Here is a 12,055-nt window from a genome sequence, read left to right as displayed (position 1 = left end):
GGGAGGCAGGACTGAGGTGGGGGAGGCAGGACTGAGGTGGAGGGATGCAGGACTGAGGTGGGGGAGGCAGGAGTGAGGTGGGGGAGGCAGGACTGAGGTGGGGGAGGCAGGACTGGGGTGGGGGGAGGCCGGACTGGAGTGGGGGGAGGCAGGACTGAGGTGGGGGGAGGCAGGACTGAGGTGGGGGGAGGCAGGACTGGGGTGGGGGGAGGCAGGACTGGGGTGGGGGGAGGCAGGACTGAGGTGGGGGGAAGCAGGACTGAGGTGGGGGGAGGCAGGACTGAGGTGGGGGGAGGCAGGACTGAGGTGGGGGGAGGCAGGACTGGGGTGGGGGAGGCAGGACTGAGGTGGGGGGAGGCAGGACTGGGGTGGGGGGAGGCAGGACTGGGGTGGGGGGAGGCAGGACTGAGGTGGGGGAGGCAGGACTGAGGTGGGGGGAGGCAGGACTGAGGTGGGGGGAGGCTATGGTGGGCTGATGGTTGGGCCCAAACCAGGAACTAAGGCTGTCAGGTTCAACACAGTCCTGTGGTTCCAAATAAAAGCAATTAAGACAGAATAAAATAGAGACATGCCTGTTAAGATTCTATTTATAAATGTATGAGCCCTTTTTATCTTTAAAGATCATTTCAATTAGTGTGTTTGACGGTCCTTTCATAGTCTTGTCTGGGCAGGGCATCTGGAAGTTGGGCTTTGATGTCATGATGAATCTTTTATAGTCTTTATTAACAGAGGTTGCCTGGGTGTGACAGCTTAGCAAACAACCAGAAGCTTCCGTCAGAGCCACTGGACTTTGTGCTTTTATGGGTGTGAGTGTTGTAGAGGTACAATTAGCCATGGTCATGATTGTAGATGTGAATGTGTGTTTGATCAGTGGTTTTTACCCTTAAAGAATGCACCTAAGTGGGTATGTGTGTTAGGCTTCTTAGCCATAGCGTAACTATGAGGAGAATAAATACAGCATTATATAAATAATACATAGCCTATTAAGGCATCATAGCTATACTGTACTTGATATGTAAACCCAGCATGCTTGTTTGTCCAAGATATGCTTATTATGGTCTGCATGTATTCCATGTTTGTTGATGTATGGTACGAGAGCAAGTGATCCTGACTGACCTAATATCACACTACTGTCTAACAGTAGCAAAAAAAAGCTCACTTTTACATTCATTTTCATAATCTTAATAGCGGGAAAAGGAAATGTATGATAATCATTTTTATATGATGATTACAATCCTAAACTTACAATTTTTGATCCTGTGGCCAGTGAATTCTTTATTTATCTCTCTAGACCAGTGAGTAATATAAAAGTTCAGATTACTGCACTGTGTTTCTGATGCAACACACACTAATGTGCATTTTAGCCTTGCGGCTTAATGAGCTATGGTTGACATGAATAAAGACAATACGATTTACATACAGAAAACAGCTGTCATCTGTTGTGTTTACTTACAGTGAAAAAAATCCACAAGACAAGTCTGCAAGGTCATTTATTGATAAAATTACATTTGGTACACATTATCACTTTTTGTCAAATTCAACAATCAGCATATGAGCCTCTGCTTATTTTAAAATTGGTATAAAATTATTCAGGGCCATCACAAATATATGGCCAAATACTTAAATAAATATGTATTAAGACTTATTATAATGATTTTAATAGCATAGTCCTGTTTGCAACATGACAGCACATACTCTGCCCCCCCCCCCCCCTCCTGTGTGTGTGCGCTTGTGGGCAGTGAGAGGGTGGGGCCTGCTCTCTTGGTCCCTTTCAGCCCCTCCATCCCTCCCTCCCTCCATCCCTCGCTCGCAGCCTTGGCTGGGACCACCTCTGTGGGTCTGGCTGGATGTGAACAGCCACAAGCAAGATGGACTGTCCCCCTAGCCTGGTGGTTCTCAACCCTGGTCCTCAGGGACTCCCCTGTACTGCATGTTTGAGATGTTTCCCTGCTCCAACACACCTGATTCAAATGAATGGATCATGATCAAGCTCTGTAGAAGCCTGATAACGATCATTCATTTGAATCAGGTGTGCTGGATCGGGGAAACGTCTAAAACGTACAAGACAGCGGCCCCTGAGGACCAGGATTTGACACCCCTGATCTAGAGCATGCAGGACAGGGGGGTCCCTGAGGACCAGGGATGGACTGGATGGACTGCCCACTGCCCTAGCCCCCTGCTATGGAACGTGTGTTACCTCACTTATACCTATCCAACCTTTGTCACATCTAGGAGCTAGGGCCCAGACCTATCCCAGTAGCAGAGGTCCCTTTAGATAGAAAGAATATGTTGGAATGTAATCTGTCTGCGTTGTACAGTAAGGTGATATTTAGCTGTAGGGGTTGGATTAAGTCTGGAAGAGTGACTGCTGGATCCTGCCTGCATATATACGCACACGCACGTGCAAGCATTCACACACACCACCACTTAAAAGACGAGCGGTGTCAGTGCGGATCACTGAAATGAGATGATTCTAGCAGCAATTTTCCTTCGGTAAAACCAGTTAGACAATCAACCAATCACAGAGTGAGAGTCAGGTCCGCCCCGCCCACAAAGCGGCAGTGGACGTTCTCTAGGAAGGGCAACTGTGATTGGAGGAGGTCCACAGTTGTTATGGAGATATCCTTGCACATGGAGATGTCCAGCGTGCGGAGTCTCTTACAGTGTTGAGCTAGGACAGAGAGAGACCTGGAGACACAATCCACAAAAAATCCCACTGTCAAGTCAAAGTTGATCTCTAATATAGTTTTCAAGTTAGAAACATCAGTCAACCACAATCACTTCAAGTTAATTTTAAGAGCCTGAGTGTTAAATTCAGAAGCACTTTTTTTCAGTCACAGCAGTTCAAGCCAGGGTCATACCTAGTTTAGGACCAACGGTGAGTTAATCTAATTTCCATATACAGTAACTGTTGCTTATATATACATATCTACTGTATATGTATTCTATGTACTGTATAATCTATATGTATTCTATCTACTTTACAATCTCTATCATACGTCCAGTCTGACCTGTCGGTGACGGCATCGCAGCAGGACAGGTAGAGGTGCTGCAGCCTGCTGAGGTGTGGTGCAGCGCGGGCGATGCCATGGTCGCTGATCCGGGGGCAGTGGCTGAGAGCCAGGCTGGTGAGGCTGCGGCAGTGCCAGGCCACAGACACCAGGCTGGCATCACTGATCTCAGGGAGCATGGACAGGGACAGGCGCTGGAGGTCAGGGTAGCGAATCACCTAGAGGCCACAACAACATGGGGTTGAGTATAGCTCAGTGGTAGAGCACGGGGACTGGTACAGTTCAGTGTCAGAGCTAACGATCACAGCAGCTGTCACTGTCTACAGAAGCGTTTTCAAGTCGGTTCTTGGAAAGTTCAACCAACAATGATGGTGCCTTCAGTGAAGTCTATCGCCTACGCTAGTCTGAGTTCATAGTTCAGCCGAGCACCGGAGGGCTAAGACCACCAGCACATCCAGCCGCCCACCTGTGTGATGCTGCTATCGGTCAGCTTGGAGCAGGCTGAGAGGTCCAGCTCCTGGAGGGAGTGGAGGGCCAGGAGAGAAGCCCCCTCCTGCTCCCTGAACACCCTCAGGTCCTCCTCCGTCACCAGCCGAGGTTTCTCCTGGAAGAGGAGGGTCGGGGGCCGGAAGAAGCCCATGTTCCCGAACGTCCTGGTGAACTTGGGGTCCTTGTCCTCCTGGGTGGGGAGTGGAGGAGAAGTGGAGGAGGGGGAGGTGTCGTGGAGCAGAATGGGAGGGGAGAGAGTAGGATAGAGGATGAGAAGACACAGGAGTCAAGAGTCAGGGTGGAGTATATTGCAAATGATTGCATCCAGTCATTAACAAACCCCACCCACCCCCCACCTTCCATCCCTCTCCCTCCTGCCCCTTCCGCCCCCCCCCCCACACTCACAATCTCCTGAGCAGGTTCACACTCCTTGGTGGGCTCCACTATGCCGAGCAGGCCCCAGTCGCTGATCTCCTTGCACCAGCCCAGACGCAGCACCACCAGCCCCTGCAGGTAGGTGGCGATGGCGCGCACGCTCAGGTCGGTCAGGTACACGCAGGAGCTCAGGTCCAGCTCACGCAGACTGGCGCCCAGTAGCTGAGCCAAGGGGTAGACCGTCAGGTCCTGTCAGGGAGCAGGCGGAGAGAATATGGAAAGAGAGAAGAGAAGGATGAGGAACCTGGGATTGATGGAGATGGAGTCTCAGAGAGAGACAGGCAGAGGGGCACACAGGCAGGCAGATAGACAGGTTAGCTAGCAGCATACCCGTATGTAGGTGCAGCTCTTGAAGATGAGGGTCTCCAGGCCTGCTCGAGGGCCTGGTCCAGACAGACCCTTCACCATCTCAGCTCCGCTGACATGCAGACACTCAGACAGGTCCAGACTCTTCAGCTCAGGGAGGGACACCAGGTCGGCCAGACCTGGAGGGGGAGGCAGTACAAACAGAGTATGATATTGTACGTATATATTGTTCCTATGGTCTATACTATGTATGGTACACAGGGTTTCCTGCAGAAAATGTGTTAGTCAAGGTGGTAGGGTGAGATTTGCCGATGGACAGGGTGGGGGGGGGAGAGAAATGAAGTTCTCCTCCAAAAACGAAGTTCTCTAGAAGGGAGACTGCCGTTGGAATGAAAGGGAGAAAACTGGCGGAGAAAACTGGCGGAAACACGGCGAATATCGCTAATTAAAAATAAATACAAATAATTGTGTTTGTTTTTTGACAACGTAGTTAAGGCGGCAGGCGTGTGTTGCTAAGGTGGCCGCCTTAACAGCAAAGTGCTGCGGGAAACCCTGGTACATTTGTATTATTTGTAATGTGGGTGTGGGTATTGGCCAATGGTGGAATATTTGACTGCTGGACAAGAGGTGTAAGGTCTATGTATTCTATTCTATGGTTGAGGGCCATGTTCAACACAGAGTGGTAAATGCCACACCTGGGGTTACAGACAACCATAATACATTACATGTTATTGACGAGATCCTTGTTTTGAGATCAAGACCCAGATTGATGACTATAACCAGGTTTGATGACTCGGAACATGGATCCGTCCAGTCTACTCGTCACGACATTGAGGAAGACGAGGGACAGTTTCAGGATGTCTGTGTACAGACCTTTGTCAGTAATCCTCCAGTCTCTGGACAGAGAGAGGCTCCTGAGGTTCGGAAGGCCCAGGCTGACGGCTAGCACCGCCCTGCTTGTCAGCTCAGTACAGGCGCTCAGGTCCAGACTGCTGAGGCCCGGCTGGTGCTTACATAGAACCTCCACAGAATAGTCAGTTAGCTCCTTACAGCCCCGCAAACACAGCTCCTGCAACCTCAGGCCCTCCACCTGTCGGAAGGCAGGGAGGTGGGGGATGAAGAGAGGGGGAAGAGGGGAGGGCACAACTTCTTGTTGGTTTATGGTCTTGGTAAAAGTAACTGGTTCCTGTACTGGCATATGGAGGCCAACGGGATCCCACTCCAATGTTTACTAACCTTTATTTACCTAGTTGAGTCAACAAAGAACATTTCTATTTTATTTCCCGTACAATTTTTTTATGAGTTACTTCGGATAAAAGCAGCTGCTACATGAATGAAATGTATTTCTTGGACATACATTTTCAACATTGAGTGTTGGTGTCTTACCTTGGCGACTGAGCGCAGGGACTCAGGCGTGATGGAGGTGCGACTGAGGTCCAGGCCCCTCATGGTGGAGGACTGTTCCAGAAGCAGCTTCCGCAGATTCCTCAGGGACAGCAGAGCCGACGAGTCCTGGACGACACCCACGGGGCAGCCGCGGTACGGGTCAAACTCGAAGGCAATGTGGCACCCAGCCAGCGAGAGGCGGTGCAGCTTAGGAGTGCAGCCTGTCAGGCGGTTGAAGGTGAGGTCCGAGAGGTAACGGAGATCTGACAGGTCCAGTTCTTCCAGGCCTGCCAGGGCCACGCGCACCTGGAGGAACACACAGACCGTAGGCTGTGAGTTTTGAGTTTGTGGGAGTGAGGGAATCTGCATTTGACTGCAGATCATGAGGTCACACATTCAACTGTGAGTGAGGCACCTGCAAGTCGCTTTGGATAAAAGGGTCTGCTGAATAAAAACATTCTTTAATTGTTCTGCCCCACCAAATATGGGTAATACGGGAATCATCATCATTTTCATAACCACAACCCCTCCTCTTCCTCACCCCCCCCACTCCCTCCTTATCCTCACCACCATCTACTCCTCTTCCTACTCACCACCCCCCAACACCACCAATACTCAACACCATCCACCTCCTCCTCGTCCTCACCTGCTGGCGTTGCTCGTCCCGGGAGAGGAAGGCCCCCGACATGAAGAGGCTGTCCAGGCCCCGGAGGTCCAGCCTGCGCAGGGAGGTTAGGTGGGGGAGCAGGGCCAGGAGGGAGGCCTCTGTCACACTGCTCCCTGGCAGGGCCAGGCTCTCCAGACGAGAGCCCAGGTGGAGCCCCACCTCCAGAAGCACAGCCCGGGACAAACTGGACCCATCCAGGTGACTGATCACCAGGCTGCAGCAGGAGAGTCTTCCCAGGCCACGGATCAGATCCAAAGACGAGGTGGAGGCTGGAAACTTGAAGGTCTGGTTCCTCTGTAGGGGCATGGAGAAATATGAAACTGAATCCTCCAAAAGAGTCATTTGATGATATCAAGGTGAGGATCATAAAAAAGGGTACTGTCACGTATCTAGCTCCTCAACTTTCAGATAATGCAGACAGGAAGTTGGTAGGTTTGAATTCATTCTTTAGGTAGGGATCCCTAACTAAAAAATAAGGCATTCAGGATGAGGAAGGTGGGTTGGTGGGATGTGGGTAAATAGATTACCTGGAAGCGATGGTCCTGGCTAGCATCATACCAGCTCCTGCAGACCAGAGATGCCTCCTTTCTGTCTGACGCATGCAGGAAACTCAGGATGTAGGTGGTGATCTGATAAGAACAAATTAATTACGACCATAGCTAGCTAGCAGGTGCTAGCTTTAGCCACTAAACTAGCTCCAGACAGTCAACCACACTGCTGCACTCTTATACAACAGACTTACGAATTATCCTAGTTACATACATAACTGGGTTCTAGGTTTTATTACGATCTTACCTCGATAGGTAGTTCGGGCGTCTCCATGGTTATTCCACTCGTCCCAGTCATATCCATAGCCTCAAACCTTGCGGTTTCCACTTGACATCGTTAGTGCAACCTAATTTAGCTAACTATCAGCATTTACAACGTTAGACTGGTAGCTAGCTAGTTAGTTAGTAAGAGGTTAGGGCTATCTATAGGCTATAGCTTTAGTTTAGTACGACTGCACAGTAACTACAGCTGTTTCCAAAATCTTTCAAGCTACTATAATTTTGTTTAGCTGATTAAACAGATAAACTGAGCGTTAGACTGGATTCTTTGTCCCTCTGAAATCCCGTTATTCATTTCTAAACTACATCTAGTGGTTAGTGATGGATATGCTGCGAAATAGCGGATTAATAAATAGACTACAGCAGTCAGCTGACCGGGACTAGATGGCAACAAACTCTGGGTTGCCAAATTGAAAAGCATAATCCACTTTTCGAGAGTCTAAAACCCTCCATTTAAACGGCATGGATACCTGTACGTTTGGACATGGACCACGTCGCCTCCAAGTGGCATAGGAGCATACGTAAACACACTCGTCACAGGTGACCTGTGTGTGGTTGTGTGTGTGTCTGTGTATGTGTCACCGAAGTGGCACGCAACCCCGTGCCTGTGAGACACGCCTCTCTTTCCCTCCTTTGCGGAAGTTTATATTTTGTTGCTTGAAAGTTTAGTGGTTGGAAGGCATTGAGCAGTTCATCACTAGCTAACGAGTAGATGGTAAACCATGGATCTTAGCTTGGAGGAAATACAGAGAATACTGTCGAAGGTTTGTGATATTTATGAATTGAGGCTTAGTTTGAATGCCTACTAGAGCTAGCTAGTTATGAATTTATAATGGTATCTTACGTTCAACATAGTCCTGCTACACTGCTGGTATAAAGCTTGTGACACAGACCTGCAATCTTGCCGGATAAACCAGTTTTGCCTTGTGTTTGATGCCAACACAATCGTCTTAATGCTTAGCAAGCTTTCACGTGTCCTTCATGTAGTCACTAGCTTGTGCTGTCTAATTTTCTCAATTAATCTGGTATCAGTACAAATTCCGGGATGTTGCCATTGTGGAGCTACAGAAACTACATCGAATTCACCCCCGTATAAATCCTGTAACTGGAACATACAGTAAGATTGTCTGTATAATCTTTATAGCTACACCACTGTTGTTCAACAGAATGCATATTGTTTCTGTTGATTAATATCTATTTCTTTCAAGCTTTCAGCGACGGAACCCAAAAAGACCTGCTGAAGTTGATAGGCACCGTCCCCGTCAAGTATGAAGGTAATTAAGAAGCAATAATACATGTACTGCATGCCTGGCCTCTGTCCTCTGTCCTCTGAATGGCCCATCTCAGATGAATAAGTCTTCTGCTTATATGTCTATTGAGCACTGTAAAGGACAGAGCTAGCTATATGTGTATTTTGTCAATCCAGGCCGCTCCTACAACCTGCCTATTCAGCTGTGGCTCATGGACTCCTTCCCCTTCACACCCCCCATCTGTCTGATGAGGCCCACCTCCAGCATGGTCATCAGGGAGGGGAAGCACGTGGACGCCCAGGGACGCATACACCTGCCCGGCCTCCACAACTGGGACCACGTAAGGCTGGGGATGGAGGAATAGATGGAGAATAGGGGGTGGGGTGGGGGGGTTGGTGGTCAAAGATCAAGATTGAGAGATCATGTGACATGATGATGTACTATGTACTATCCTCTCTTTTCTTTATTAGTATTCATCAATAGTTCATGTCTACGTTCCCCCCTCACTCCTCTCTCCTATTCCCTCTCCTCCCTCCTCCAGCCCAGATCCTCTGTGGTTGGCCTTCTGGCTGAGATGACCTCAAAGTTTGAAGATGAGCCTCCGTTGGCGACCAAACCCTCAGGAGAGAGCAGAGACCCCAATGACCTGTTAGGCTTCGTATCCAACCTCAAAGTCAACAGTGGTGGGCTTCCATTATCTCCATTATTAACAACATACATAAACATTTTAATTGTATTCATTTAGCAGATTATTTTATCCAAAGAATACATAAAGTAATATCATACAATACAAAATTCACATTCATTTATCAATTTGCTTTTGATTGCAGCTGGAGTACAACACAATGATCAACCAATCAACAAAGTCTCTGTCATTGGGGGAGGCGACCTAGGAATGGCTTCCGTGATGAGCATTCTGGCAAAGGTCTGTCACCCTCCCCGTGTTTTTTTTTTCTTCCTTCAGATAATGTGTTCATTTAGCAGACCCTTTTATCCAATGCGATACACGGTTGATGATCTGCAGTGAAACCCTTTACCACTGAGCTATACCCAGTTTGTTCGATGTTAGAACAAGCATCCATGGCTGTCTTCTATTTCATTGATGTTCTGTTCTTCCTCTGTCGCACAGGGGAACGTGGACAAGCTCGTTTTTGTTGACATAGCAGAGAGCTCTACTAAAGGTGGCACCATGGACCTGGGAATCTTCAACTTGCCAAAGGTGGAGGTTTCCAAAGGTATAACATCTGTAAGACTGGATCATGGTTTCAGCTTAAACCTGGGATGTGTCTGATATTACAGTGGATTTGAAGGAATAATGTAAAAAATATGGATACAACTTATTCAATGTGATCCATGTGACCTTTTAACCTTTTTTATTTTATACCTGCAGATCTCTCTGCCTCAGCAGGCTCCAGGGTTGTCGTGGTAACCGCCAACGCCTGGAGTGATGAGCAGTCGTATGTGAGTGTGGTCCAGACTAACGTGGACCTGTACCGGAGCATCATACCCAGCCTGGCCCGGCTCTGCCCAAACGCTGTCCTTCTCATCGCCTCCCAGCCAGGTCACAAAACACACACACACTTTTTTAGACAAATGACATACAGTGAAATTAAATTAAATGTATAAGGAGCTGAAATGTTCTCAGCTTTGACATGTTACAGGCACATAAACATCATCTCCACATTTCGCACACCTGCACACACACCCCAAAAATGGTATCACCATACAGCTCTTCATGTCTTACCATTATTGGAAAGACTTCCAAATCTTGTATGGATGTACCCTGTGACGTGTACAACTGAGGTCAAATCCTGCCCCCTCGCTAGTGGACATCATGACCCATGTGGCGTGGAGGCAGAGCGGACTACCCCCAACTCACGTGATTGGAGCAGGGTGTAACCTGGATTCTGAACGTCTCAGCCATATCCTGGACATCAGTCTGAACACACACAAGCAGGCCTGGGTCATTGGCGAGCTCTCGGACAACAAAGGTGAGAAGGAGCGTAAAAGACCAGCTGTACTTTGGCGTTCTGACTGGACCTTGTTTGTCTCCACCCCATGTCTATAGGGGAGGGCATAGCTTAGTGGTTAGAGTACTTGACTGCAGATCAAGACGGTTTCAGGTTCAAATGTGCCCCTGTACTGTATGTTGCATCTGCTAAATGAACACATGAATATTATTATAGGTGAGAGCTGCTCATATGAAAGCCATGGATACTTCATTGTTGTCTGCTGTGTTGCAGTGGCTGTGCTGAGTAACATTGGACAGACAGGGGCAAGCCAGCATCCAGAGATTGCTCCAAGGTCCAACGCCTTAAAACCAGTCCTAGACAGGTACAATCTCAGACCTCTCTACTCTTATGCCACTAAGATAAATCTGCTCCTGTTTGATATAAAATGGCACCCTATAGGGGTTGTTTGCCTTGATTGATAATAATCAAGGGAGAACTCTATCCAAAATGGTGTCCTAATGCTGCTGTATGTTGTGCTCAGGGCTGTGGAGTTGCTAAGAGGTCGGGGCCAGCGGTCCTGGTCCATGGGTCTGTCCCTGGCTGACATCACCTACAGTATCCTGATGAACCGGAAGAAGGCCCATTCTGTGTCTACACTGGCACAGGTACCAAACTATACCTAACCTTAACTCTAACCCAGCACAGGTATGCCATAGCTTCTTAGCTCAAACACGCTAACCATTAAATCTAACCACTACCCTCACTGTAAGCCTACCCTGACACAGGTATACACAGGGGTAGAGGTTTAGAGCATAGAGCACCAGTTAACTGTGTGTGTGTGTGTGTGTGTGTGTGTGTGTCTCAGGGCTGGGGCGGTTTAGGGTCGGAGGTGTTCCTCAGTCTTCCCTGTGTTCTGGGAGCGTCCGGATCCACCAGGCTCGCTGGCGTGTCTTTGGCTCAGGATGAAGACGCCAAACTGAGGGACAGCGCAGCCTCCCTCTCCAACCTCATGGCACAGCTCAAGATATGATGTCATTTCCTTTGAATCTGCCTGCTGACAGGACTACCAGCCAACCAGCATGCAGAGAAGATAGTTTAATGATGTTAGTTTATCAGTCTGGCTTGGGTGGGAACAGATGTAGACTTTATTATAAGTGCTTCGTCAACCAGTAGTTTGCATATTAAGTATGGTTGAGTATGTTACTTGAATATATCTTTGTCTATGGCTAAATATGGTATGGTTACAATCATTATTTATTAAAAAGTAGCATAATATTTAGCAAATGCCATCCATGAATGGTATTTATATTGTGCTTCTATGCAGACTGTTTACGGTTTAACACTCCATTACTGAAAGGTAAGTCTCCTACTTCTTGCTGTAACAGACTGATAGATGATAGAACATATTCAGTGTAAATTGAGAATGCATGTTTAATATATATGAAAGCCCAGTGGTACACTGCTTTTAACCAAAAGTGTGAATTGTCAGAAATATAATATTCAGTATGTAGTTAGTACAGGGTACTGGTGAACGGTTACAGCTGGTTCAATCATATTAAACTTTTCGTTTGCACTTAAACACTGTTAACCCTGCATTTTGCCTTGAAAAGTGCCTTGATGTGTGATATGCCTTAACTGATATATGCCTTAAACGATATCCATACCTCTGTTGTAAATAAGGTGGAATTAAACAAATGACATTTTACTGTTACTGATATAACTGTGTTCCACA

General features: G+C 47.9%; 2 protein-coding genes across 3 annotated transcripts; one reads left to right on the top strand and one right to left on the bottom strand.

Moving 5' to 3' along the window:
• Window positions 1-1,493: 1,493 nt before the first annotated feature.
• On the bottom strand, window positions 1,494-7,380 carry fbxl9 (F-box and leucine rich repeat protein). Of its 2 annotated transcripts, none has more exons than XM_067235067.1 (10): window positions 7,090-7,380; window positions 6,822-6,923; window positions 6,274-6,588; window positions 5,628-5,933; window positions 5,115-5,331; window positions 4,266-4,420; window positions 3,906-4,124; window positions 3,478-3,690; window positions 3,012-3,229; window positions 1,494-2,688 (listed from the first exon to the last, which is right to left on the bottom strand). In XM_067235067.1, the coding sequence occupies exons 1-10, from the start codon at window positions 7,144-7,146 to the stop codon at window positions 2,520-2,522; spliced, it is 1,971 nt and encodes a 656-aa protein (XP_067091168.1). In that variant the 5' UTR covers window positions 7,147-7,380; the 3' UTR covers window positions 1,494-2,519. The 2 variants fall into 2 exon arrangements, with proteins under 2 accessions (XP_067091168.1, XP_067091170.1); XM_067235069.1 differs by having other exon boundaries at window positions 3,478-3,687.
• A 389-nt stretch (window positions 7,381-7,769) lies between these two features.
• uevld (UEV and lactate/malate dehyrogenase domains) lies at window positions 7,770-12,026 on the top strand. Its single transcript, XM_067234324.1, has 12 exons — window positions 7,770-7,885; window positions 8,154-8,238; window positions 8,330-8,395; window positions 8,548-8,711; window positions 8,913-9,054; window positions 9,202-9,296; window positions 9,501-9,606; window positions 9,762-9,932; window positions 10,198-10,362; window positions 10,615-10,705; window positions 10,865-10,988; window positions 11,189-12,026. Exons 1-12 carry the CDS (start codon window positions 7,844-7,846, stop codon window positions 11,351-11,353), a joined length of 1,416 nt encoding a protein of 471 aa, XP_067090425.1. The 5' UTR covers window positions 7,770-7,843; the 3' UTR covers window positions 11,354-12,026.
• The last annotated feature ends 29 nt before the right edge of the window (window positions 12,027-12,055 follow it).

The sequence above is a fragment of the Osmerus mordax genome, chromosome 4, assembly GCF_038355195.1.
Source record: "Osmerus mordax isolate fOsmMor3 chromosome 4, fOsmMor3.pri, whole genome shotgun sequence".
In the NCBI taxonomy this organism is placed as follows: Eukaryota; Metazoa; Chordata; class Actinopteri; order Osmeriformes; family Osmeridae; genus Osmerus; species Osmerus mordax.
Note: the sequence above shows the minus strand (reverse complement) of the source record. Positions and strands in the feature narration are given on the sequence as shown.